Raw genomic sequence first — 27,094 nt, 5'->3', positions numbered from 1 at the left:
ATTGCCTCATCCGGTATCTGATCCCTTGGCCACAGTGAAGGCTATGTCGTGGGCACTGAGCCATGGCTGCTGGTAGTGTCTGGACAAATGCTACAAGCAGGTGGTGGCACCAGTGTCGCCACAGAGCCAAGAAATGGAGGCAGCAGGGGATGGCAGGGCAGAGGCCGGGGGATGCTGAGTCCTGAGCCAGACTGCACCTGTCAAGGTCTGCCTGTCCATCAAGTGAGGAAAGGAGTCCTCTCCTGGCCCCTATGCCCCACGATCAATCCTGTGCTCATAATGGCTCCAGATGAAGAGGCTCCCATACTGCCCTAGGCTGACTGTTGTCTGTGAAGATATCCTGAGGTTTCCATCTTCCCCTCACGGCCCCTGGGCCTGTGACCCTGGTGTGGCCTATGGTAGGCACAGCACATTCCACACTATGTATTTTTTTTTTAAGATTTATTTTTCTTTTTATTGGAAAGGTGGATATACAGAGAGGAGAGATACAGAGGAAGATCTGCCTGATGATTCACTCCCCAAGTGTCCACAACGACTGGAACTTAGCAAATCCGAAGCCAGGAGCCTCTTCAGGTCTCCCATGCTGGCGCAGAGTCCCAAAGCTTTGGGCCGTCCTTGACTGCCTTCCCAGGCCACAGGCAGGGAGCTGGATGGGAAGCAGGGCCGCCAGGATTAGAACCAGCGCCCATATGGGATCCCAGCACATGCAAGGTGAGGACCTTAACCACTACACCATTGTGCAGGGCCCCCACACTAGGTATTTGCACCAACATAAGCCTAGGTCCACCTCACTGTGTGCTGTGTGCACTGCTTAATAAGGATAAAGACACAGACCTAGCACAGGCTGGGTCGGAATACGCTTGATACTCCCTGGGTCTAACCATCAACAGAGATCTGCATCATCCTATCGGGCTGCGGGCTGCTTCCCAGTACTGGAACCTACGGATACCTGCATCACCCTGTCGGGCTGTGGGCTACTTCCAGTACTGGAGCTTGGAAATTTGCCTTCCTATTGCATGCAGAGGGTGAGGGATCCTTGGGTAGTTCTAGGAAGGCACTGGGTGGACATGAGGAAGTGGGTGGAAGTCTTCCTGCATGTCTTTATAATGTCACTCTGTTTCTATAAAATGCTACTGTCAAAAAGCCTGATGACTCTCTGATTTTCCTGTCCTCATATGTGACTTGGTCTTTTTTTTTTTTTTGACTGGCTGTACAAAGTAATTCTTAAAAAATATTTAAGGTTTGGGGCTGGTGCCATGACATAGCAGGCAAGGCCTCTGCCTATGCTGCCAGCATCTCATCTGGGCACCAGTTCATGTCCTGGTTACTCCACTTCCAATCCAGTTCTGTTGGTGTGTCTGTGAAAGCAGAGGAGGATGGCTCAAGTCTCTGAGAGGCCAGGAAGAAGCTCCTGGACCAGGGCTCTGAGGAGCTGAGTACGAGCTTCAGCATTCAGATTCCACACTGCCTAGGGTAAAGGGCACTGTGGTGTCAGAGCTACCGATTCTTGTGGAGAAGCAAGACCCAGTACTGGATTTGCACATGGACTTTGCTAATTATAAAGTGTTTCTGTAAATTCAGGTTAAGCAACAACAACAGCAATACACTTATCTTGGTACTTGGAAGCAAGGATGCCAACAAAGATGAACAAGGTTCGGTCTAAAGGACAAGGAGTCAACCTGAATCAGGCCCCTCTGATGTCAGACTAAGTTGCTAATCCATGGCATATGTGCATGGTTCATTAGGATATTAATAAGTAAGTGCTGGGGCCCACATTGTATAGGCTAAGCTGCTGCCTACACTGGCATTTATATCGGAGAACTGGTTTGAGTTCTGGTTACTCTGCTTTGATCTGGGTCCCTGCTAACGTGCCCGGGAAAGCAGCAGAGGATGGCCCAAAGACTTGGGTCCCTGCCATTTATGTGGGAGACCAGGGTCCAGCCCCAGCTATTGCAAGCATTTAAGAGAACAGTTTTCTCTCTTTCGTGCCATCTCTCTGACACTCCATCTTTCAAATAACAAGTAAAGCAATAAATAACAATTTTAAAGTAAATAAACTAGTTGGCTACACCTGGAGGAGACAATAAAACCAACTCTTTCATCATGTTGGCAACTAGTGAATAAAAGGCAATAGTAAAAGATTTATCTACCTTTCCTAGAAGCTGTGCCTTGGGGACCTCAGGAGTTAACCAGGGGTGTTTCTTCAAGGGAGTGTTTTAGCTGCCAGACAGAAGTAATCACAGGTAATAGTGTCACTGTTTTCCAAAACCCAAGAATTGGCCCCAGCTAGGCAGTGCTTCTCACTGGCTACAGAGGCAAGCAGGTGCTAGAAACCTCAGCTGAGGCAGCCTCTACTCACTGCTGCCTGCAGGTGGCGCTCTCACAGAAACCAACAGCGCCAAGGTGTGATTGAGGTTCTGTGTCACTACTCAACTGACCCACAGGAGGGAGGGGACAGAGGGGATGCAAGAGGTAAGAAGTAAATCATGGGAGATGTTGAAGCACAAATGGCCCCGATTCCTTCCTGGGAAGGATAGAGTGGAAAAAGAGAGGAGCAGCAGAAACCCTCTGGATGGAAAGGGACCAAAGAGGCCTGCCCTTCACTTGTAACACCACACAGCTGCTGTGTGAGCCCCAGTTCCAGCAATCCAACTGCAAAGAGCACAGCTGCCTCTGGGGAAAAGAAGTGTGCAATGACTCACAGGATACCTTTGATGTCACTAATGGTACTATAGCTGGGTCTTTAACAAGGAACCTTTCCCCATAAGAACCTCAGACTGAAGGACTGGCAGGGAAAATGCCATTGAACAAACCTACCATGGTTTGATGAGGATTTGGGTCTTGAACTCACGAAAGGACATTAACTCCCAGTTATATGCTAATAGTACCAAGTAGTGGAAGCCATCTGCTTGTGGTGACTAGAGGAGAGGCCTAGCAGGAGGCCCTTTGGTCACTGGGGGCATGTGGTTGGTGACAGCCCTCGGGAGAGGCTGGTTGTAACAGCAAAGTCTAGCCCAGGCTCTCTGCTTTCTGGCTCTGTACTCTGCTACCCTGAACCAATGGGGTCACTGGCTCTTGGAGCACGAAGTTCCAAAACTGTGAGCTAAACAAACCCTTTTTTAATAGGAAGTTAGTTTTACCAGGAATTCGATGTAGCAACAAAAAGCTGATGAATGCAGAACCCAAGGAGGCCCGACCTCCACTGGTGGCCCCAGCTCTCAGTGGAGCAGAACTTCAGGGAGGGTGTAGATGGGGGAGGCTGACAGCCAGAGCATCCTCAAAGGACTGGGCATTGAGGCAGGCTGGGTGACAGTCGGGAGGACTGGGGTGTGTAGGGGGGTGCAGACAGGGACACTGGCAGTTACTGGGTGTGTGGGGTGCACCTGGGGTACTTCCAGCTCTGTCCTCGCAGCCCAAGGCCCACAGTAAGCACATCACAAGCTAGGTTCCAGCACAGAGGCTGAGGGTTGCCCTGGCCTCATCCCTGCTCCAGCACTCCCAAGGGGCCCCTCTCACCTCAGCAGCTGGGTCTACAACGCTGGTCTTCCTTTCCCCAGTGCTGCCACTTGGCTGCTTGGATGGTGTTTTCTGGAGGAAGTCCGAGATTCTCTGCACTAAGAAATCGCGATCTTTCAGGTTGGCAAACAGGAAGGTCATTTTACTCTTGGTGCTGATGGACAGGGGCCTGGGTAAGACACTGGAACTGTCAGCTTTTTCAACAATGGTCACCTGAGAAGGCAGAAGCAGTCTCTTGGGTGTTTGCTGTGTGGCTGGATATGCCTTGTGGGTCCATAACTATCCTCAGGCATGTCATAGTGACAAGCTTGACTGGACCCATATGCTGAGCCTGCCACCATGTGCAGCCTTGGGCTCAGTGTTTGCATGTCCAAGTCCTACCCTCCCACCTGCCCAGCTCTGGTCACCACCGGCTCTCAGACTGCCCACTACTTCCTGCTCCAAAGCATGGCCAACAGCCCTCACCTGCGAGGCTGCAGCCTTGATCCCAGAAACACTTCTGACAGGGGTCCTGGAGTAGCTTGCAAGCAAAGGGCAGAGGGCTTCCAGCAGACATCTAAGCAAAGCCCACAGCCCAAGGACAGGGCAGATAGTGGGCAAGCTGGGTAAGCAGAGCTAATAGGGCATAAGCTGGCACCTGCTTCAGCCAGGTAGGAGCTGGGGCAGGAGCTGGGGCAGGACGCAGATGGGATGGGCAGTAGACACAGTCCTCAGAGAGTAGTGAGACTGGCAGGGGAGAGGAGTGAGAAAAGGCTGGTGAGGCTGCACAAAGAGGGGACAGTGCTTGTGCGTGCATGTGTTAAGTGTTATTTTATGTTCACCTGTGTGTGCATGTATGTGTGTATGTATGGTGTATATCATGCGTATAGGTACATGTTGTGTACCTGCATGTGTGTGAGTGTATGTATGCATGTGTATGTGCTCAATGTATATCCACAGGTGTATGGGCATACATGTGTGAATGTGTAATGTGTAGGTATATGTTTCTCTATATGTGCATGTGTGTGTGTGTGTAGTGTGGACCTGCATGTGAGCACACAGGTCTGTAAGTGTGTTCTGCATGTCCAGATGTGGGGGTGCATGGGGTCTCATGGGTCACAGGCACTGGATGCCAGTGAACCCTCAGCAGGGATGGGGGTGCTTTGAGTGCTGTGGCTATGACCTGGGACAGGGAGGGGTGGGAACAAAGAATAGGGCAGTGGGTGAAAGGGAAGACAGGAGCGTGATGGGAGAAGCACCATGAGCAGGGAGATTCCAGAGCCACTGCATTTGCCATGGAGCTGAGTGATCGGATACCTGCAGAGCCCCCAGCTGGGAAGTGAGGAAACAGGTATGCAGGGCACAGGCCCACTCTCCGAGGCAAGACTGCTGTGCTGCCCAGCTCTCTGCCATCTGGCCTCAGGAATCTAGAAACCCCTCCGTAACACTCTGGGCCTGGGGGCTAGCATGAATCCACAGGCCCTTTCTTCCATGAATAACATCTAAACTTCAACCTGCAGTTTAGGGAGATTTTGAGCTCTTGGCCTCTGACTTGAGGAAACTGAGGCAGCACGTTATTCCCACACCCATTCACAGCTACACCTATAGCCCATGGGCTTTGTACACACACCAGTGGGCCTCACTGCTCTAGGTTTTAATACAAACAAAATGCTGTGATGAGACTTGAGCTATGGCCTAAGAACCTCACTATGCTTTTTATGAATAGTCACTGCTCTGCCAGGCCAGGACTGGGAAGATCCCCAGAACCCACAGAACCCGGAGGCTTTTGTCTGTGTCAGAGATCCCTTCTGCTGTCTTTACTCCTTCATGGCAACACTTGGTCTGGTTTCCACCGGGGCACTGTGGAAGTCCACAAACAAGAGAAGGCATGGTTAGAGGCCAGAGCTGCCCCACCACGACAGGTGACAGCTCATGTGTGATCGTTCCGCCAGTGCTCCAGCCAAGGTGTCTATGTTTGGAAAGAACTGGAAAGGTGGCTTCTGAGAGTGACCTCACGGGGCTGTGCAGGGACAAGAGCCCCTCAATCTAGCCAGGAGGACAGAGCTTTGCCAAAATTGAACCACAGGATTCTGAGAGGGCAGGGTAGATAGAAACACCCCTTTGTCCCAGTGAGAGGATTCGCAGGGATTGCCCTCCTGTCCCCCTGGGGCATACAGCATGCCTGCTCCCAGCTCCATGCCTGGCATCAAGCTGAGCCCAGGTGCTGCAGTTGCAGATGCCCCACCTGTCCTGTCCCAGGCCTGGCGTACATTTCCTGAGGATGCTCACCTCCCTCAAGGGAATGATAAGGTGGCATGCATCCTCTTCTTTGCTGGCAAAACATATGTAGTTGTTGGAGATGAACATCTGGCCAGGAATGTGCAACTTGCTGAATGGTGTCCACAGTGTGCAGCCCGTGTGGCCGTCCAGCCGCTCATCCCTGGGCAGCCGGAAGGTGGCCCGATAGCACTCGTTCTTAGCTCGGGCATCCAGGTCTCTGAGGAAACAAGGTGGGTGCAAAGCAGGCAGGGGTCATACGTGCAGGAGGACTTGAGGCCTCAGTCCCCACATCACTCCCAGAATCCTTGGGGTTCTCCAGGAGCTGGTGGTGCCCAAGGAGCTTACAGTTCAATCAAGGATGCAAATTAAACAAAGGCTAGAGTTGTGCTATAGTGACTTATGCCACTGCCTGCTGTGCTGGTATCCCATATGGGTGCTGGTTCAAGTCCCAACTGTTCCACTTCCAAAACAGTTCCCTGCTAATGCATCTGGGAAAGCAGTGAATGGCTCAAGATCTTGGGCCTGTACCACCCATGTAGGAGACCCAGAAGAAGCTCCTGGCTTTGGACTGGTCCAGCAGTAAGACAGGCAGGTAATCTTGAAATGCACAGGAGCACTGCTTAACAGATGCTTACCCACATGTCCAAGTGCCAAGAGGTAGTGATGGGCACCCTGGTCCTAACCCCTGTGCTGGGCTGCAGGTAACATGACCCTACCAGTCTAGCCCTATTCATCTGCTTTGGGAAGGCTCCCCCACCACTTCCATCTGTAGAGTGACACCCTTGCACAACAGGCTGGTCTTAAAGGCACCACCAGAGTCTAGGTCTTCACCAGTCTGCTAGTGCACCCCAGGGAAATGGCCCCTGGCAAATGAGGCCTTTGAACACGCCAGTGTCAGTCTGGCTGGCCCACCGTAGCTGGGACTCTGGCCCAGGGAAATGCTGAGATACAACCAGCTTTGTGCAGGTTTCCTGTGAGTCTACAACCTAGGAGCTCATTAAACACAAGCGGTCTGCAGGGGTTGGCCACAAGCACCTATCTCCACAGACAGAGTAGCGATGACCCTGTCTGCCCTGCAGGCTTCAGACTCCAAAGGCCTGGACCTCATGGCTCTGAGGGTCCCTGTGGTATAGAGCTCGAGGTGTGCTCTCTTCATGGGGGGCAGAGGCTGTATTCCCTGAGCCTGGATCCATCCAAGTCCTCCAGATGCAGCCTCAAGGGGGTGTCCGGCCCAACCTCTTGGGGCCCTCAACAAGGGGTACCCATCTTGACTCCACATCTTAGGAATAAGTCAAGTAGTGGCCTGTCTGGCCTTGGTGTCCTCATCTAAGACCAGGGGACAGTAAGGGGACCTTCCCGTCGTAGGGCTGAGAGGAACAAAGTATGTAGAACCTTGCCTATGCCAGTGGTGCTTCTAGGACACTGCTATACCTTCTGGTATCCCGCTCCTTGTGCGGCAATGCAATGAAGTACTGACCTGGCTCCTATCAGCTGGGGGGCCCAGGATGGCTGACTGGAAATCCTCAGTGGATCTGGCCCAAGTGGGCCCATCCTCTCCCACAGTAGGGTCCTCCTGAGCCCCAGAAGGCAACGCACCGCTTCAAAGCAGAGATGTTCCTGTGTGGCTGGACAGGCCTGGGCAGGGCCTTGTCTTCCAGGAAGTCCTCGTTGTCCAGCAGCTGTCGCATGGCCAAGTTGGCCAGCTGCTCCATGAGCTTGAAGGTCTCACCGATGTTGAGGAACATGGAGAAGAAGAGTTCCTGGTCCCTGGTATCCACACGGATGCTCTCGGGGAAGAGGAGGGTGGCATTCTTCTCGAGCCGCGTGACATCCACCCACTGCACCACCAGGCTCACTGGATGCCCATTGGGACAAACAGACCACTGGTTACAGCTGGGAGAGGCAGGGCTTTTGACTCCCACCCACACCCAGAGCCTACTCCCTGAAGGTAGACCAGACCATTGGGGTCCTACTGCCTCAGATCCACTAGGGTTGGTCAGCAAACATTTGCCTCACAAGCAGCAAAGAGTGAAATGAGTTCCTGTTGTGGGTTGCTAAGGTGGCATCTGGGTTTTGGGGGAGATGCTCTTGGTGGCTGTGTGAGCACACAAACTTGGGGGCCAAGAGGAAGAAGACCCAGCTGGAACCTGGTCAGGGAAAAGCCAGGGCTGATGAGGTCAGGTGGCCGGGCCAGAGCTCACCTTCTTTGCCCAGCAGGAAGGAGTAGAAGCACATGTGGTTGACAGTCAGGTATAGCCAGCCCTGTCTGGGCACACGGCCCTTCCAGTAGCTGCAAGAGTAATAGTTGACCAGCTTTTCCCCCTCTGGCATCCCAAACTGCTTCCGCATTTTCAGCTCCGCCTCCTTGAACTTCCCAGGGTCCTCATCTCCCTGGGGCTGCACGTTCTTGTTTTCTTCAGCGATGATGCCCTGAGGGAGGAGGAGAGACAAGGCCGGGCAGGCAGGTCACAGGGAGCAAGGGCCAGGTGGGGCCACAGCTCAGGGCAGGAGGCTGCCTGGGACTCTCAGCCAGTTCCTGCAACTCCCTGGCCTGCGGTCACCACTGGCTCTGAGTACTAACCTGTTGGGATAAATATTTGACCAACTTTGATGCAAAACTGTTGACACAAAGTAGGTTAAAGACACAAAGGCTAAACATTGCTAAACCCAAATGCTCCAAAATTCTACTCCTGAGTGAAGACACGATGCTGCAAGGAGAATGTCCCACTCAGAGCACGGAAGCACAAGACAAGCAGCACAGCATACTCCTTCAAGCTCTGAGTGAAGGCACCTATGAAACAAAGTAATTCTGTGTTGACACTGAATTGTTGACAGAACATCTCACCATCTCGCTCTGTATACACAAATGGAGCCCAATCTGAACCAAAAATCCTGTCAGGAGCACATCCCTCTTACACACCCCTTTCGATTTCCCCTTTTTCGCCTTTACAGGGGTTCTCCCTGTGGCTCTGTCCTAAAGTATGTTTGGCACTTGACTCCTATGCCTCAGGGTTCTTGCCTCTTGTTCCAGCCTCCAGACCAGCTGAGGGGCCTGCCCAGGTTGTGGAGGGGTGCCCTGCTCCCTGGTACTGCCAGAACCTTCTCAGAGCTCAAGGTGAACATCATCCTGGGATAAATCAGATCACCTCAAAATGGATCCTCTAGAAGAATAATTACTGGATCAACTAAATTCCAGGGACCAGGGCTGTCGGCTGGGCTTGCTAGGCTTCTGGGCTTCTGGGCTTCTGAGCGGTTATCATCACGTCACAGGCCCAAGAGGCAGACCTGAAGGTGAGGACTGCTCTGATTTCCTCTTAGTACCATGGTGTGGTTGCATCCCCTGACACTTACATGCAGGACAGGGAACTCCTCAGTTCATCTGTTGTTGGGATCTAGAGGAAGGGTTTTGGGCAGGGACTCAGATGAGGCTGTCAGGGTAGGGCTCCCATGAGGATGTCAGTGGGCTTTGTGAGAGGAGTGATCTGAGGTAGCACACCTGTGGTTCTGTGGATAAGGTAGTGAGCTGAACTGGCGATCACAAACATCCTGCGCCCTATTTCCATCTGGCATGTCAGAGCACCCCTGTTCCCAGAGTGCTCTGCTTTCATCTGGGACCTGGACAATGGTCACCACATAAATATGTATATTTTATGGAGGTATCATCAACTTCCCAGGTGATCACATCGCTTCACAAGAGGAGGCGCTTTCCCTCTCTCCTGTTGGAGAAAAGGATGAGAGAAGGTACTGCCATTCTACTTTCTTCTCCAACCTCTTTCTCTCTCCAGCCTAATCTATGCCTGTGTGTGTACATGTGTGTGTCTGTGTGCACATGTGTTTATTTGCTTTCTTACTTTCTGAGTAAACTTTAAATACCATATATGTACTTGTGCTTAAAGTGCTTTTTAAGTAAAAGTCAATCTGGAATAAACAATAAAATTAGAGTCCACCTCTCCCATATCATTGCTCCAGGATAACAATCCACACCCCTAGGGCTCCACACAGTCCCTGCAGCCAGAGGCCTCTACCCAGGAGCTCTAGGACTGTCTGCAGAGGAACATCTTTGCTTCATAAGATACTCAGGTATTCTGTTATAGGAAGAAAAACATGGAATGACACGCTATGTAAAAGTTTCCTACCAGGTTTTCTCTACTTCCTTGTTAGCAATCAGCCTGTTGGGAACATTGCTATATGAAATTGTCTATCTACCCACCTCCTTCCCTCGACCAAAACAGACACCCTAGACAGGGAGGGAAAGTAGAATACACTGCCTGAAAACATGTCCCCTTTGTCGTAACAATTATTCAGGGCTGAAAGCAATTCAGTTTTCCCCATCCTTTCTGCCTACATGCAGGATGTAGATTCTCCTTTAGTGGAGACGTCAGACCTTCCTCAGCTCAGAGATGGCAAAAGAGGCCTCTGGGGGCAGATATCACTTTGCTTCTCTCATACTTAAGCTCCTCACAGCTTCTGAAATCAGTCTTTGTTGTTGTTGTTGTTGTTGAAAAGGACCCAATGCTGTGTTTCATAAGAACTTTGCCTAAATACAGCCATGACACACCAGCAGCCAGCTGTAAAGAGAGCTAAGTGGCAGAGATAGGAGTATGGGAGGGAGTTCAGATGTGAGCAGAGAGAAGTGTTGAGCCAGGTGGGCATTCTCAGAGCAGACAAGTACACTCCAGACAGACTCTGAGAGCAAGTGCCTGGTTTACATTTAGACTGGGGTCTCCAAAGGCCGGGGGTCTTGTTCTTCCTGCTGTTTCTCCTTCCCTTTTTCCCTCTTATCCTGAACAAAGGATTTGCTGTGTTTGAATTAGGCAAATTTTCTCCCAAGGTTTTATGACACAGTGTCATCAGTCTGGGTAGTCTAGCTGGTGCTGGGTAGGTGCAATTCCCTTAGGGTAACTTCTCAGGGGGAAGGCTGTGAAGTTTTCTTTTTGTTTTCATTGCTTAATATTATCAGGCTAGGTAGCCCACCAGCTGCTGGGCAGAGGCGACTTCCCTAGGGAGCCTGCTTGGTGGGGAAGGTTGGAACCACCTGCAAGGCTACTAGAGTAAAAGCAGGGCTTCATGGTATAAAAACCAGGCTGCTTCTCAGGTGTGCTTCCAGGGCTGTTTCCTTCCTTTTTGTCATCCTGGAGACCCTGCACACACAATTCCAACTATGTAACCACAGGAGACTCCTTACAAGTTTTCTCACGTGTCAATTCTTGGAACTGTTCTGAACAAACAGTTTTTGCTAGAACCACAGTGTAACCTCCCTCTCCCCAACCCATCTTCCTAGCAACACCCAACCCCCATTGCCTTCTTCCCTTGCTTTTATGTCTCCCTAGTTGCTCAGTCAATGAGAAATCTGTGAGATAGGGACAAAAGGAACTGATCTTCCCAACTTCCACCTGCCAGCCACTGCTTTCCAGATGGCGTTATTAACAAACACCTTGCCTTCTGTTTCCTTCATGTTTCTGAGTCCTTCCTTTGGTAGGTGGGTGCTTAGGTGGGTTTATTTCTCACACTGTCCTGTCACTTCTCTTTAGGTTTACTGATCCTTTGTTAAGGGGCAATATGAAGCTGAGTTCTAACCAAACCCTCTTGCTGCTCTTTCCTGAGTATCTCCTGTGTGTATGTGATACACACCTATCAATAAATGTTGCTTCGGAGCCGGCGTCACGGCATAGTGGTTAAAGCTGCTACCTGAGAGGCCAGTATCCCATATAGGAGCCCTGGCTGCTCCACTTCCCATCCAGCTCCTGGTTAATTGCTGGGGAAGGCAACAGAAGATGGCCGAAGTGCTGGAGTCCCTGAAACCCACTTGGGAGACTCAGATGAGGCTCCTGGGTTCAACCTGGTCCAGTCCTGGCCATTGCAGCATCTGGGGAGTAAACCAGCAGATGGAAGCTCTCTATCTCTGCAGCTCTTTCAAATAAATAAATAAGTAACAATCAAATCTAAATAAAATAAGTGTCTGCTTGTTTTCCCCTTGCTAATCTACCTCTTGGTTTTTTTTTTTTTTAAAGATTTATTTATTTTTATTGCAAAGCCAGATATACAGAGAGGAAGAAAGACAGAGAGGAAGATCCTCCGTCTGATGGTTCACTCCCCAAGTGACCGCAATGGCAGGTGCCATGCTGATCTGAAGCCAGGAGCCAGGAACCTCCTCCAGGTCTCCCAAGCGGGTGCAGGGTCCCAAGGTTTTCGGCTGTCCTCGACTGCTCTCTCAGGCCACAGGCAGGGAGCTGGATGGGAAGTGACGCTGCTGGGATTAGAACAGGCATTAACATGGGATCCTGGCGTGTTCAAGGCAAGGACCTTAACCACTACGCCATGGCGCCAGGCCCAATCTACCTCTTGTTACAGAGTTCCAGCCATGACTCCAATCAAATAGAAGGAAAAATGGTTTTCCTTCCCTCCTACAAGCCCCAGTAACTGTAACCTAAGTCTTGTCTTGTCTTCTCTCCTGTCCTCTCCTCTCCACTCCTCTTCTCTTTAGTCTTCTTTTAAATATTTATTTATTAATTTTAAAAGAGTTACAGAGAGAGTGGGAGAGACAGAGAGATCTTCCAACCAGTTCCAAATGGCTCTGATAGCTAAAGGCTGACACAGGATAGCTAGGAGCCAGGAGTGTCAACCAGGTCTCCCAAATGGCTGAAGGCTGCTGCCTTCCCAAGTACATTAGTCGGGAGTTGAATCGGAAGTAGAGGAGTCAGGACTCAAACTGGCTCCCATATGAAATGCTGGCATTGCAGACAGTGGCTTAACCCACTACATTGCAACATCCACTGAAAGCCTCCTTTGGTAAGCTGCCAGTGTGTCGTCGCAAGGAGCTGCTTCAGGAATCAGCTGTATGCCTAGACAATACAAGGGGACTTCAAAACATTTATGAAAAGAAAATGGACTAGAAGATAAGCTTATTTTGGTCCAGAATTTTTTTGAAATTATATATATGAGAAAATTCAAAATGTTTATGGAAAATGCTTTTGACAAAAAAGCATGGATTTAAAACCTTTTTTTGTACCAAAATAAACCTGTGTTTAATTCTATTTTTCCTTTCCATGGTCTTTTTTTTTTTTTTTTTTAATTTATTTACTTGATCTGAGAGGTAGAAAGTCAGAAATAGCGCCTACCCACTGTTTCAGTTCCAAATGCCCACAACAGCTGGTGCTAGGCCAGGTCTCCCACGATGGTGGCAGGGAGCCAGTCACTTGAGCCATGACCTTCTGTCACCCAGGGTGTGTGTTAGCAGGAAGCTGGTATTGAGAGCACTCCCAAAAAGGATGTGGGCCTCCAATGGGTGGACTAAAAGCATGAGGCCAGATGCCTCCTGCCCCTGTAAAAATGAAGGCATGCAGGCTAGTTACAGAAGTGACTTGAAGATGTTATGCTGTTGGCAGCAAAGCAAAGGGGCCAATAGCGAGGGGCACAGGAGGCCTCTGGAAGCACACACCAAAGGCCAGGAGGCAGAGTCCCCTCTGAGAGCCTCAAGGGGAGCCAGCCCTGCCCACACCATGAATTGAGAGTGTTTCACCTTCCAAACTATAAGATAATAAATCACTGCTGCTCAGAGCTGCTGGGTTTGTGATAACTTACTAAAGTACTAATTTAAAGCTAATACACAATGTTTTTGGGAAATGCCCACTTTGTTTTTATATTTCTTGACTCAAAGCTATTCCTGACATTCTTCCTCCCATTTGAAACTGTGTTTTTTGGCCCTGTGCATGTGCTGGGATTCCATGTGGCCACTGGTTCATGTTCTAGCTGCTCTACTTCCCATCCAGCTCCCTGCCTGTGGCCTAGGAAAGCAGCTGAGGATGGTCCAAAGCCTTGGGACCCTGCACCTCAGGGGAGACCCAGAAGAAGCTCCTGGCTTCTGGCTTTGGATCAGCTCAGCTTCGGCTGTTGCGGACACTTGGGGAGTGAACCGAGAGTTGGAAGATCTTCCTCTCTCTCCTTCTCTCTGTAAATCTGCCTTTCCAATAAAAATCAGCAAATCTTCAAAACTGTGCTCTTTATAGGTGCCCCTCAGGCTCACATTCCTCACTGCTCTCTTGCGCTGGGTCACCTGCCCCATGGATCTGCTTCACTTCTGGATGGCTTCCTTGTTTTCTATGGAATTCACTTTGGCTCACTGGTATTTCCTTCCGCCTGGCCTCCTGGTCTCTCTGTTTCTTTCACAAACTCACTCACCTGGGCACTTGGCTCATTGGTTTTGGCCCTTTTCTCTTTCACAAGCTCTCAGCTTTTACACTGCCTTTCATGTATTGTACCTTTGCTGTGTCCCACAAAATCTGACTGATAGTGCATTTACTTGATCATTACATCTCAAATGTTTTCTAATTTCTACTTTTCAAAAACACATTTTTTCATTTATTTGAAAGGCAGAGACAGGATGTGCATAACAAGGAACGGAGGGAAGGAGGAGGGAGGAAGAGGGAGAAAGCGAGAGAGGAAGAAGGAGAGAGCTCGATCTTCTGGTTGCTGTTTCACATGCCAAATGTCTATAAGAGCTAGACCCAAGCTAGGAGCCTGGCACTCAACCCAGGTACCCCACGTGGGCGGCAGGGACCCACTCTCTTTCACGATGAGTGATAGCAGGAAAACGGAATCAGAGGCAGAGCTGACAACTGAAACCAGGAACGCTGACAAGGCATGTGGGCGTCCAAGCTGTGTCTTTACCACTGTGCCAACACCCACTCCTAATTTCTCTTTCTTTGACCCATGAATCATTTAGAGGTGTTTTTTCCCCATTATTGCTCAGTTTGTTAGGGCCTTGGCAAACTTGGAGTCTTCAAAAGTTCATGGAAAATGCAGATTGTGAGAAAATCACCATGGATTTACACTTTTTTTTTGTACCAACAAAATCCTATCTTTCATGGGCAAAGCAGGTAAAGCTCGCTGTCTGCTATGCCACCATCTCCTATGGCGCTGGTTCGTGTCCCACAGCTGCTCCACTTCCCTTCCAGCTCCCTGCTTGTGGCCTGGGAAAGCAGTGGAGGATGGCACAATGCTCTGGCCACCACAGCCACTTGGGAATGAACCAGTAGGCTGAAGATCTTGCTCTCTTTCTCTCTCTCTGCTTTTTTTTTTAAAAAAATATTTGTGGGCCCGGCGCGGTGGCGCAAGTGGTTTAAGGTCCTCACCTTGCACGCCTGGGATCCCATATGGGCACCGGTTCTAATCCCGGCAGCCTCACTTCCCTTCCAGCTCCCTGCCTGTGGCCTGGGAAAGCAGTCGAGGATGGCCCAAAGCTTTGGGACCCTGCACCCGCGTGGGAGACCCAGTAGAGGCTCCTGGCTTCGGACCGGCATAGTATCGACCCTTTGCGCTCACTTGGGGAGTGAATCATCGGACGGAAGATCTTCCTCTCTGTCTCTCCTCTCTGTATATCCGCCTTTCCAATAAAAAAATAATAAAAATAAATCTCTAAAATATATATATATATATATATATTTGTTTATTTTTACTGGAAAGGCGGATATACAGAGAGGAGGAGAGACAGAGAGGAAGATCTTCTGTCTGATGGTTCACTCCCCAAGTGACTGCATCGGCTGGAGCTGAGCCAATCCGAAGCCAGGAGCCAGGAGCTCTTCTGGGTCTCCCAAACGGGTACAGGGTCCCAAGGTTTTGGGCCGTCCTCGACTGCTTTGCCAGGCCACAAGCAGGAAGCTGGATGGGAAGCAGGGCCGCTGGGATTAGAACTGGTGACCATATGGGATCCTGGGCGTGGAAGGTGAGGACCTTAATCACTAAGCTATTGCGCAGGGCCCTCTGTCTCTCTTTCTATTTGTAGATCTGCCTTTCCAATAAAAATAAATACATCTTTAAAATCGTAAACAAACAAACAAACAAATAAATAAATATATCCTTATCTGTGAATTCTATTTTCCGTAAACTTTTTGAAATCCCCCCAGAATAGGAAGCATTAGGTTACAATGCTATCATTCAGCTATTGCCCAACTTGCTCAATGTGCGACTCCATATTCTTTGCCAGGATTCTGTTGTGTTCTTGGAACCAGGAGGTAACATAGGGCCTGCCTTGATTCCTGAATGCACAGAGAAAAAGCAGAGGAGCTTGGTGCCATCTGTCCAATCCTGTGAAGCTTTGGAGGTTGAGGCCTACTCCTAGCAACTGGACAGTCAGAACTCTTCCAGGAGACCAACTGAAAACAGTATGTCCACTCAAATGTTCATTATGCCAGTAATCACATCTAAAAAAACAACCTAGATACCACTATGAGGTCAGTTGTTACACATGATTACAATGCTAACAATCATTCTTTTGATGGCTGCATTAAGTATAACCACCTATAATCTAACAAGTCTCCTCTGAAGACAGAGCACTCAGCAAGGTACCCACATAGCACTCAGCAAAGGCGAGTGAGTACCAGAGAAAGGCTGCTTCCTCCCTCCTGTTGCTGGCAGGCACCAGTTCCCGGGTTTGCACACTCAGTGTTGTAGGGAGCATCCAGATCCATGCGCACTGCTGCATACAGGTACCCTTAGGCGGCACTCTAAAGGAGTAGACCTGGTGGGGAAAGGACCTATGCCCAGCTAAAACACAATGGTCGTATAATGAAAGAATACTTTAAATATCCTGCCAGCTTCTTCCTCCGTTAGCCAACGAACTGAGAAAGTTGTATATAATAAACTGATTAAAGTTCACAGAAAATAAAGATTATGGAAAGCTATGAATGGTTCTAGGTTCTAATTTTATTTTTTGCAACAAAACAAACGATAACTCTATTTTCCATGAAATTCTGAACAGCCTCATATCTCCATATTTGCCCCTCCAGACACTTTGAGACTGGGAGCCGATGCACCAGTGACTGGCCAAGGTAAGTGGGACTTTCGGGGCAGTGAGTTCAATGACTCCTTTTCAACCCTTCAATTTGCATCTCTAAAATGAGGGTAACACTTCCACCATGTCATGTGCAAATGAAACAAGACAGTATCCAGCCATCATCTGCTACCTATGAAGGCCTGCATACAACCCCTCTGCAGACACCAATATCCACCGAAGCTCAACGCTGCCTCCCTTAGAACGATGTGGTATTTTCAAAGAACCTACACAATACTTCTGTGTGCTTTGAACCCAATCTCCAGATTATTACAATAGATAAATCAGGGTGAATCTACATTAAGTACTTACTATACTGCATTATTTAGGGAATGAGGACAAGAAAGAAAACCGGTGTACGTCCAGCACTGATCCAATATTTTTCCTGGATATCTGCAATCTGTGGTTGGCTGAGCCTGGATGAACAGTCCATGGAAGTGAAAGGCTGTGTGTGAGCACTTCCAACCACAGAAGTTAGCAGAAATGTAAGGCTTGGGCCCAGCCTGATGGCTCAGTGGCTAAATATTTGCTTTGCATGCACCAGGATCACATATGAGTGCCAGTTTGTACCCTGGCTTTCACTTCCCATTTAGCTCCCTGCCTGTGGCCTGAGAAAGCAGCAGAGGAGTTCCCAAAGCCTTGGAACCGTGCATCCACATGGGAGACCCAGAAGAAACTCCTGGCTCCTGGCTTTGGATCAGCTCAGCTCTGGCCACTTTGGCCACTGGACGAGTGAACCAGCAGATAGATCTTTTTGTCTCTCCGTAAATGTCTTTCCAATTAAAAAATGAATAAATCTTACAACAACAACAACAAACTGTAAGGCTTACGTGTATTTTCCCCTTGACAAAGGTGGTGATATCCTCCTCATTATCAAAGATGGACAGTGTCTGAAGTAAGTTATTTTCCAGCCATTCCCAGTGTTTTGTGATTTCTTTGCGGGAAGAACCTAGAAGAATCATGAAGTAAAGAAAAAAGTTTGTAAAATTGCTATGCCAGATGCATAGGTTGAAACAAAGAGTCCTGGGGGAACCATTTGGTGCAGCGGTCAGGACGCTGCTTCCGGGGCTGGTGTGTGCGTGGTAGGTTCAGCCTTTGCCTGCACGGCTGGCCTCCTAAGTGAGCACTAGCTCGAGCCCTGGCTGCTAATAGTCTGAGAAAGCAGCAGAAGATGGTCCAAGTGTTTGGAACCCTGCACTCATGTGGGAGATTTGGAAGAAGCTCTGGCTTTGGATCAGCCCACATCCAATTAATGCAGCCAGCTGGAGAATGAATCAACAGATTAAAAAAACCTCTTGGGCCTAGTCTGATGTCTCTCTCCTTGTACGTGCCAGCATCCCACATGGCTGCCACTTCGTGTCCCAGCTGCTCCACTTCCAAGCCAGCTCCCTGCCTGTGGTCTGGGAAAACAGAAGAGGATAGTTCAAAGATTTGGGACCCTATACCCATGTGAGAGACCCAGAAGAAGCTCCTAGGTCCGAATCGGCTCAGTGCCGGCCCTTGCAGTTACTTGAGGAGTTAACCAGTGGATGGAAGATCTTTCTGTCTTTCCTTCTCGCTGTAAATCTGTCTTTTCCAATAAAAATAAATGTATATATTTACAGATATATAATATATATATTTAAAGATATATATATATAAATATATATTTTGTTTGCTTGCTCTCTAAATGCCTTTCAAATAATATATATTTTAAGATGTCCCATATCAAAATGCATGGGTTCAAGTCCCACCCCTACTGCTTACAGCCTTTTGATAATGTGCATCCTGACAGGAAGCAGGTGAATGCTCAAGTATATTGGGTCCCTGCAACCCAGTTGGGCAGCCAAGATGGAGGTCCAAGCTCCTGGCTTCCATTTGGACAGCCCTAATTAATGTGGGTATTTGTGAACCAGTGGATGGAAAAACTCTGTCACTGTTGCCGTCTCTTTGCCTTTCAAATAAAATAAACAAAACTTTTGTCAAGGATTTGTTAAAAAAACAAAATGGAAGGGCCTTGGATGGTAGCCTAAGCCCTTGCATCTGCCAGGACCTCATATGAGCACTAGTTTGTGTCCCAGCTGCTCCACTTCCCTTCCAGCTCCCTGCTTGTGGCCTGGGAAAGCAGTGCACGATGGCCCAGGACTTTGGGACTCTGTACCCATGTGGGAGACCTGGAAGAAGCTCCTGGCTTCGGATCAGCTCAGCTCCAGTCATTGTAGCCACTTGGGGAGTGAACCAGTGGATGGAATATCTTTCTTTTTGTCTCTTTCTTTCTGTAAATTACTTTCCAATAAAAAGAAAAATCTTAAAAAAAATAGATAAATGGAACACCTAATCTGCCAAGTGTGTGTGATGAGAAGCTTCAAACTACTTGGTTTTTTCTAAAACTTTTCTGTATGTAACAAAAAGAATGAACAGTCCTGGTAAAAATCAAAGAACAGAATTCAGGCAGAGTCACAGTTGGTCACTGTGCCTCCCTAGACTGGGATAACATGTAAGAACTGTTCAGGTTGACAGAACTTAACGTGGTCTTTGGCATCCCGGTGCCTCAGGAGACGCAGACTGGAGCAGCGACTCCACCTTGCTCATGAGAGTTCAGGCATCCAGAGCTGCCAGCTACAGGTTCCTACAGGACTCCAGGCCCTGGCTGGCCAGGCTCCTGCTGGTTGGGCAAGCAGCTACCACCCTTCTTTTCAGCTTTACTAGCTGGCTCTGCCTCTGGCCTACAAATGACCCCTGTCCCTCTGCAGCATGGGACCCTGGAGGGTCCATCAGACGCCAAAGGAAAACGAAAAAACAGGGCAGGAAGCACCACACTACTTCCTCAGGGCAAGAAAACTCTTATGTCCATCAAGAAATTGGGGAAAGGGAACCAGAAAACAAGTCAGAGAATGAGAGTTCTCCTGGCCTGCCTCACCTTACAACCGGCACCCTACCTAGCATGTCTGGGTGGGAATCACACTCAACAATTGTTTTCTGATGAATGAAGAAAAGGACAATAGGAAGATGACTCATATCCTCCTCAGGGGTCCTGGGTAGAAGAGTCTGAGGACTAAAGGCCCAAGAAGGCCAAGTCAATCATGTGACTCACAGGAAGATTGGCATGTGGTGAGCCTCAGCCAATAACCAAGCCCAGTGGGCATGAATCGGGCTTTTTGTCTGGGGTGCCTGATCCTGGCCACCCCATCTTTTCCTTCACTGTAACCTTCTCTTCTTCCTACTCAATGCCCACAGAACCCCAGCTGGCCAGGCGAGGTAGGTCCCTGCCACTCTTTTTAGCTCACAGTGGTGTTTGCTCTGCCACAGCCCAGTAGTCTCAGCTAAAAATGCTCATCAACCTAATAAGGGAAGAGCCTCCCCAATGTGCCCACATGAAAATGATCTCCCTGGAGTTACATAACACACAATGAATCACAGCAGGCTGTGGCAATCACCCCATGATCCCTAAAGTCATCCATACATTTGCTTTCCCCTTGGTTTTGCATCTGTCGCAAAAAGGCCAAGGTCTGGTTGCTAGGGAAGGGATTTCTTCGTGTGATCTCTCTGCCTTTTCGTCAAGAGTACGTGGTTCAGTTAGGAAGTTAAAGTTACAACTGCCACACTTCTACTGAGTCATTCCACCCCACATTCTTGGCACCTAAAACAGAAGAGTTCTTCTCCATGCCACCTGTGTGGATGTCTTCAGTTAAGTGTTTGCTTACGTGAATTTAAAATGAGTAGCTAAAAAATAACTCTGCCTTCATTTGACAGAAAGTTGTATACAAAGGATGAACAAACTATACCATCTCTATGGAAGGTATTAGGCATAAAAATAAAATAGCTAATTAGACTATTCAATGCTACTTCTGTTTTCAGAACTTGCCGTAGGTTATCTTTTTTCAGAAAACACGGGAGACAGAGAATCCATAAATATTGGGTTAAGTAAGTTGTTCAAACACACAGTTGTCAAGCGGACAACATGGAGCCGCAGCCCAGATTGGCTGGCTGCAGAGGCCACTATCACCTTCAGGAGCTGCTGGCCTAATGGAAGACACTTTCTTTCTTTCTTTTTTTTAAAGATTTATTTTTACTGGAAAGTCAGAATTTATAGAGTGAAGGAAAGACAGTAAGATTTCCCACCCACTGGTTCACTCCCCAAGTAGCCACAATGATTAGAACTCAGCCAATCCAAAGCCAAGAGCCAGGAGCTTCCTCTGGGTCTCCCAGGTGGATGTAGAGTCCCAAGGCTTTGGGCTGTCCTCTATTGCTTTCCCAGGTCACACGTAGGGAGTTGGATGGGAAGCAGGGCAGCCTGGACACAAACCGGTACCTATATATGGGATCCCGGTGGGCATGCAAGGCAAGGAATTTAGCCACTAGGTTACCATGCTGGGCCCTAATGGGAGACACTTACATGGAGAGTGCTTTTGGAAACAAAGGTCTAAGGAATCTGGGGAGGCTTTCTTGGGTGGTGACATCAGGAGAGTCTCAGCAGAGCAGGAGGGAAAGCTAGGCAGTTATGAGACTTGGAGCATATGGATAAGAGTTTCAGGTCTTGTAAGTGTGCAGTCTGACTGAAGGCCAGGCACTGAACAGGAAGGATGAGGACAAAAATATAGGCAGGGAGACCCTAGAAGTCTTTCAATGCCAAGCTCAGGGGCTGGGATGCCCTAGCCAAGTGAGCCGCTTCTAGAGTCAAAGCAGGATGGTGGGGGTGGGAGGCTTGGGCCAAGGCCCAGGTAGGCAGGTGGGACTAGTCGGGGTATGGTGTGAGGTGTTGCCACATTGTGCAACACGGACTGGTGTTGCACAATGTGGCAAGACCTCCATAGCACCAGGCTGTGTAGTCACCAAAGGGACCCGTGCCCTGTACCAGAGACTCCCATTCTGCAGCCATGATTCCTCTCCCCACAGAGGGGCTACCACCCCATACCCTTCTGTTCCTAGCACATGAACTCACTGATTCTGTGAGGAGACTCTTGAGGGTGTCCATGTTAAAGTAACTTCCAGCCACTGTGTTGCCCAGGCACACCTCGGTCTCCTGGACCCAGCTCAAGGCAAGGCCCAGTCTTTAGCTCCCATAGGCCATGGGCTAGCTCACCTTTCTAATTCTTTTTAACTCATTAAGACCTGCAAATTCAACTCTGTGACTACTTCAGTGACATATTTTAGTCACGTTAATACTCAATTCAAGTCCCTATTGGTGTCCCACATGTAGGACAATGCTGAGTTTAGTCACTTCACAAAGGGTGGATGCTCAGTGAGTGGAGGCTGTCCCTGGGCTGCTGCCCCTCTGTGCTTTTACCCCTTTGCTCATGTGTCCTGCTATGATGCCTCCAAGGAAGACCACCATCCTGAGGGACAGGACCCCATGGCTTCTGGCCTGTAGAGGCTTCTTCTGTGGTTAGAGCAGAGGGTCTGATGTGAGCTGCAGCTGTGTGACTCAACCCTGCCTCTGGGCCAGTTTTTTGCTCTTAGAAACAAAGAAAGTCAGAGCTCCTGTGTGTCTTGGAGCTGTGGGAGGGTCAGACAAGGGTCCAGCACACGTGGGAAAAGAGTATGAGTGCCAGCTGTGGCTTCATTCCATCAGTGCCCTATAAAGGGGTACTCCTCCCCTACTCTTGGGAAGGGTTGGGGCTCTTTCTCCTAGCAGAACAACCACAGCAGATTCCTATTACCCATGAGTCTGATTCAGAAAGCCCCTTGAACTCTGAATCACAGAATGCTAAACCACCAATGTCCCATTGGAAATGCAGGGCTAGGGGGCTGTGAGACTTTGAGCATTGAATTTTTGTCAATTGGTGGACATGTCACTGTTTCAGTTAAACATTATTGTTGGTTACCAGCACCATGCCCTCTGCCAGCAATGTTCTCTCTCTATGGGAGTCCTCAGAAGGGTTATGTGAATGGTGTATTATGTAAACAAACTATGCACACATTGCCAATCTTCTTTTCTGTCGTTGTTGCTATCAATATAAACTCATCTTCTAGCTCCACTTCTGCACAAACTTTCTGAGTACCTCCATATAACTCATGCTCATCTAACACACATTTCCTGTCCCCGGGAACAGCAGATGCCGGTACCCCATTTTCAATACTGACATCAATGGAAAACACAGAAGTTAAAAAAGTGGTGGTTCTGCGTAGTGTGGTACCAAGCTGATCAAAAGACACACTCACTATGTGAGCATTGAATCCAAAAGGCAGATGCTACCCTGTCCACCCCCACCAGGGACATGCAGAGCAGATGACTCAGATGTTTCACCATGTTGTATACATGTACAAAAACCTCCAAATGAGCATGAAACCACCCACAGATACTAATTTGAGGGTTATAAATTTTAGAGAGTAAGTAGACTTGAAAATATGGAATTGCTCAGCAATGAGGCCTACCTATCTGCCCCAGAAGAGACAGCCATGAAAATAAGGTCACAGGCAAGCCTGGAGCCTGTGCCCTGTTACTGGGGCTCCAAGGGAACATCTGCTCTCCGCTCCATCCCTGCGAACAATGGGGCTGCCTTTCTAAGCTGGAATCTGCAGCCCTCCCACCTCCTTCTTGCTGGCTGTGTGGAGAGACCGCCAGGACATGTAGGCTGTGGTCTCCTCCTTCCAGGGGCTGTCTGTATAAGCAGGCCATGCATAGCACCCTTCATGACTCAAGGAACCTACCGCATGCCACTGTCCAGTAGACCTGCGAATCCTGGGTCTGGTGCAGGATGCGGTAGGGGGCCACACGGGCACTGGAGTCCAGCACCACATCCAGGGTGCCCACGAGAAGACCTGGGGGCAGGGCAGAGAGATGTGAAGAATGAAGAGAGGTCGCTGCAGGCAGAGGCTGATAGTCTGCCTTGGGATGGCAGTGTGATGACGGCATTATCTGAAGGTCTGAGCGCAAGGAGAGAGACATCCTGGCTCCTCCGTGCTCACAGGGTTTCTTTTCCTCAGAGACTCTCAGCTGGAGCCCAATCTCAACCACAAAGTCCCCTTCTTCTTTCTTATCAGAAGCATCTGCTTCTTCTCCTGGCTCAGAACCCCAAAACGCAGGTTTTATGGAATTCAAAGCTAAACAATTCTGTGAGACTTTTTTCAACACAAAAAAATGGGAGGGTGCTGTGACGTAGTGGCATGTGGTGCTGGCATTCCATGTGGGTGCCAAACAGAGCCCCAGCTCCTCCACATCCAATCCAACTCCTTGATAATGTGTCCAGGAAAACAGCGGAGAATGGTCCAAGTCCCTGAGCACCTGTACCCATGGGTCTCCCTAGTGGGAGACCCACATGCAGTCTCTTGGCTTCAGCCTGGCCCATGTAGGTATTTGAAGAGTGAACTAGTAGATGGACCATCTCTCTTTAGAAGGCCTCTACAGAAATAAAGGCTTTCAAATAAATTCTTGAAAACCACAAAAAATGATGATTTCTTTACAATCTATATGTAACAGTTAAGAAGTGAAAACTTTAAACATACCACAAATATTACAAAGCCCAGAAAACTATCATCCTGTTTTATCAGCTGTCAGATATTTTTCCCTGATGTTTCTGGCTGTGAGTCTGCCACCTCGCGCCTGTCTGTGGAAGGCTGGTATTGGAACACCATGTTCCTATCAGAACTGGGAGAGGATGAACTTTCCTCTGCTCTGGGGTCACGCGTTCCATTAGACTCACAGTTTAAGGAAGTTCCTTCCTTCAGCTTTGAAAGTCAGTACCAAAAAGGTCACAAGCATTTTTAGAATTGGCACTTTTGGGGAATATACTGATCTGGGTTTTTTGTCTCTGCACGAAGTTTTTAGGGAGTTTTGGGCTCTCTTCATCATGCGCCTTTTCAGAACTGTTAACATACACGTCCAGTTCACAGCAGGGCAGTTGTGGCTGGCTTCTCTACTTTAGACACATCAGCTGGAGACATAAAATCTTCTATACTTTTATCTGCTTTATTCCTGCATAGTTAAGCAATCTAAAAAACCCATTTATTGTTTTTGTTTGGAATTTGTCTTCCTTTAATGCTTATTGTGACCATGTTCCTATTGATGTCAGGAAATTATTTCTACCAGTTAGCTTTAGCATTTGTTTGCCTATTATTTTACAGGTTTACTTATTTCAAAAATTCAAGTTACACAAAAAGAGGAAGAGTCACAGAGCTCTCTCTTTCACCCACTGATTCACTCCTTAGATGGGTGGCGATGTCTGGGACAGGCCAAAGTCGGAATTTTTATCTAGATCACCCACATGGGTGGCTGGGCCCAAGAGGTTGGACCATCTTCCAATGCTTTTCTCAGGTAATAAACAGGGAGCTGGATGGCAAGTGGAGCAGCCTGGATATGAACCAACAGAGGAGTCCACAGAGGATACCAGTGTCACAGACAGTGGCTTATCCACTGAGCCATAATGCCAGCCCATTGTCCATTAATTTTTAATGTTTTCTTTCTCTAGTCTTTAGCAAATAGAAACAATGATTACAAAAGGTGCGTACATACATTCAAATCATGAGTTTGTAATGTCTCATCTGTTTCACTTAAACCAATCAAGAGGACGCTTAAACTTTGTCAGTATTTGGGATAAAACATCTTGATTGCTTCTCTTGGGGTTTCTCTTGTAAATCTTAGAGTCTTTAAACTGTCGGCATAATCATGTTGTGAGACCTGAATGCTTTTAAGTGGGCCAATTATTTCATCACACGGACTCCAACGCAAAGTCCAAGGAAGGGAACATGTGAAAACGATGGCTTGAAGAAAACTACATCAGTGCCACCTTGACAGTGCCTGTGAGGCCACAGTGTCTGTGATGGCAGAGAAGGCCACGGTGGAGGCTACAGCAGGATTCACTCCACCTCAGAAGGTGGCGGGGGTTCAAGGAGCAGTTCCCTGGGCTGTGGTAGTATCTGCTCCCGAGGGAGACAGCAGTGCATGGGCTTCATGGGATGTGAGTTTTGGCAGGAGACATGGAGAAGTGGAGCAGACAGGAGAAAGGCCGTCACAGTCCCCATCAATTGAGATGACCTAGGGCAGAATAAGCGCAGAAGCACGCTGGCACCGCTGTCACAAAAGTGACTGGACAGCAGGCACGTTGTTTTCTTCCATGGATTGTGGTAGCTCCCAGGCAGATCACGGGACTCTCCAAGGGGCCGCTGGCTAAGCCAAGGAGGCAGGCCCAGCATGGACTGGCCTGGCTGTTGAGGGCTGCTGGGAGGGTGCCAGAAGCATACAAGAGAACACTGAGTTTTCTTGGAAGCGGGTACAATCTCTTCTAAATTAAGAGGCGTAGCCCAAGACTGGCTGGGCGCAGAAATAACCTGTGGGAAGCCTCTGTCTGGGACACTGAAAATTAGCATGTTCCGCAGAAAGTTCTACTGAAAAACTGGAAGATGGGGCAACCAAAACTGGAAGATGGGGCAACCTTGGGCCAGCATCCACGGGGCAACAATCCGCACCCAGAGGAAGGCATGCCCTGGTCTCCCCGCGGGCCAGTCCTAAGCCTGACACAGCTCTGCTCCTGGGGCTCTTGGGTCACACCTGCAGAGGGGGTGTGGCACAGGTTCCGCCAGGGGGAACAGGTGCATAATTGGGGTGCCCATCCAGGCTCCTTCAGTGTGACAGGCCCAGGCACCCCGCGGCTCCGGGGCTGCACAAAGCAGGGAGGCAGGGCAAGCAGAAGCGGGGGAAGCGGGCCCGAAGGCCTGCGTCTGCCGGTCTGAGAACGAAGAAGGGACAGAAGACAGTGCTTGTGTCACTCGGGGCCCCAGAGGCACTAGGGTCACCTATGCGGCGGAGGACGGGCCCTGGGAGGAGCGGCTGACTCTGGGCTGAGGTGTCCACTCCGAGACGCTGCACCACCGCAGGCTCGAGGGTCGCGGCACCGCCCCCCATCCCGGGCCCCCTCGGCCAGGTCCCCCGTGCAATCGCGGCCCCTCTTCTCCTCACGCCCCGTTCCGTCGCCGCCGCGCGCCCGCCCGGCCATCCCCGCGCCTCCCCGCGCCCCACAGGCCCGGCCACCCGCGCCGCTCACCCGTGAGGCCGCCGCCCTTGCCGTGGCCCCGGCGCCGCTGCAGCACGAAGAAGGGGTTGGCCCGCTCCGTCACCCACAGCGCGTTGGCCACCAGCACCTCCTCGGGGCCCAGCCACATCGCGGCGCCGCTCGCTGCGTACCGAGGCCCGTGAGGCGGAAGCGTCGGCCTCGGGAGCCGCGGGGGCTGCGGGAGCCGCCCGAGTCGAGCGGCCGAGCAGGCGGGGCCGGGCGGCGCCCCCTGGCGGGCGCCGGCGCACACAGCCGCTCCCCGCCCCGCTCGCCGCGGCCAGGAAGGAGGGAGAAAAACGTCAAGAAATAGGGATTTGGACACGTCTCGCTGGCGGACTGCGGCGCGGCCCCGTGCGTGGTGACATTGAGGCGGGCCTCTGGGGAAGGGCCAGGTCGGCCATGCTCCTCGGGCTAGGAACCTGCAGAGCCGGTGCCAGCTCGTCAGGAAGCCCCGAGCCAGACAGGCGCCCGTCCCGGGGAAGGCGTCGCTGCGGCCTGGCGGCCATCGGCTGGGGGCTGGCCG

At 49.8% G+C, this 27,094-nt stretch overlaps 1 protein-coding gene across 6 annotated transcripts in view; it reads right to left on the bottom strand.

Annotated features, from left to right (window-relative positions):
- The window catches only part of TBC1D9B (TBC1 domain family member 9B), a 42,645-nt gene extending 15,925 nt beyond the window's left edge, over positions 1–26,720 (bottom strand). For 5 of the 6 annotated variants that reach the window (XM_040964459.1, XM_040964462.1, XM_040964460.1 and 2 more), the window contains exons 1-7: positions 26,563–26,720; positions 23,234–23,344; positions 17,434–17,552; positions 7,977–8,205; positions 7,372–7,630; positions 5,785–5,992; positions 3,517–3,729 (exon numbers count right to left, since the gene is read on the bottom strand). In XM_040964459.1, coding sequence (XP_040820393.1) covers positions 3,517–3,729; positions 5,785–5,992; positions 7,372–7,630; positions 7,977–8,205; positions 17,434–17,552; positions 23,234–23,344; positions 26,563–26,680 — 1,257 coding nt within the window. In that variant the 5' untranslated portion in view covers positions 26,681–26,720. The remainder of the gene's footprint in view (positions 1–3,516; positions 3,730–5,784; positions 5,993–7,371; positions 7,631–7,976; positions 8,206–17,433; positions 17,553–23,233; positions 23,345–26,562) is intronic. The other variant, XM_040964464.1, reaches the window with a different exon arrangement.
- Positions 26,721–27,094: the final 374 nt, after the last annotated feature.

This window comes from Ochotona curzoniae, unplaced genomic scaffold (assembly GCF_017591425.1).
Source record: "Ochotona curzoniae isolate NIBS_2020 unplaced genomic scaffold, NIBS_Ocur_1.0 scaffold_3554, whole genome shotgun sequence".
NCBI classification, from domain to species: domain Eukaryota; kingdom Metazoa; phylum Chordata; class Mammalia; order Lagomorpha; family Ochotonidae; genus Ochotona; species Ochotona curzoniae.
Note: the sequence above shows the minus strand (reverse complement) of the source record. Positions and strands in the feature narration are given on the sequence as shown.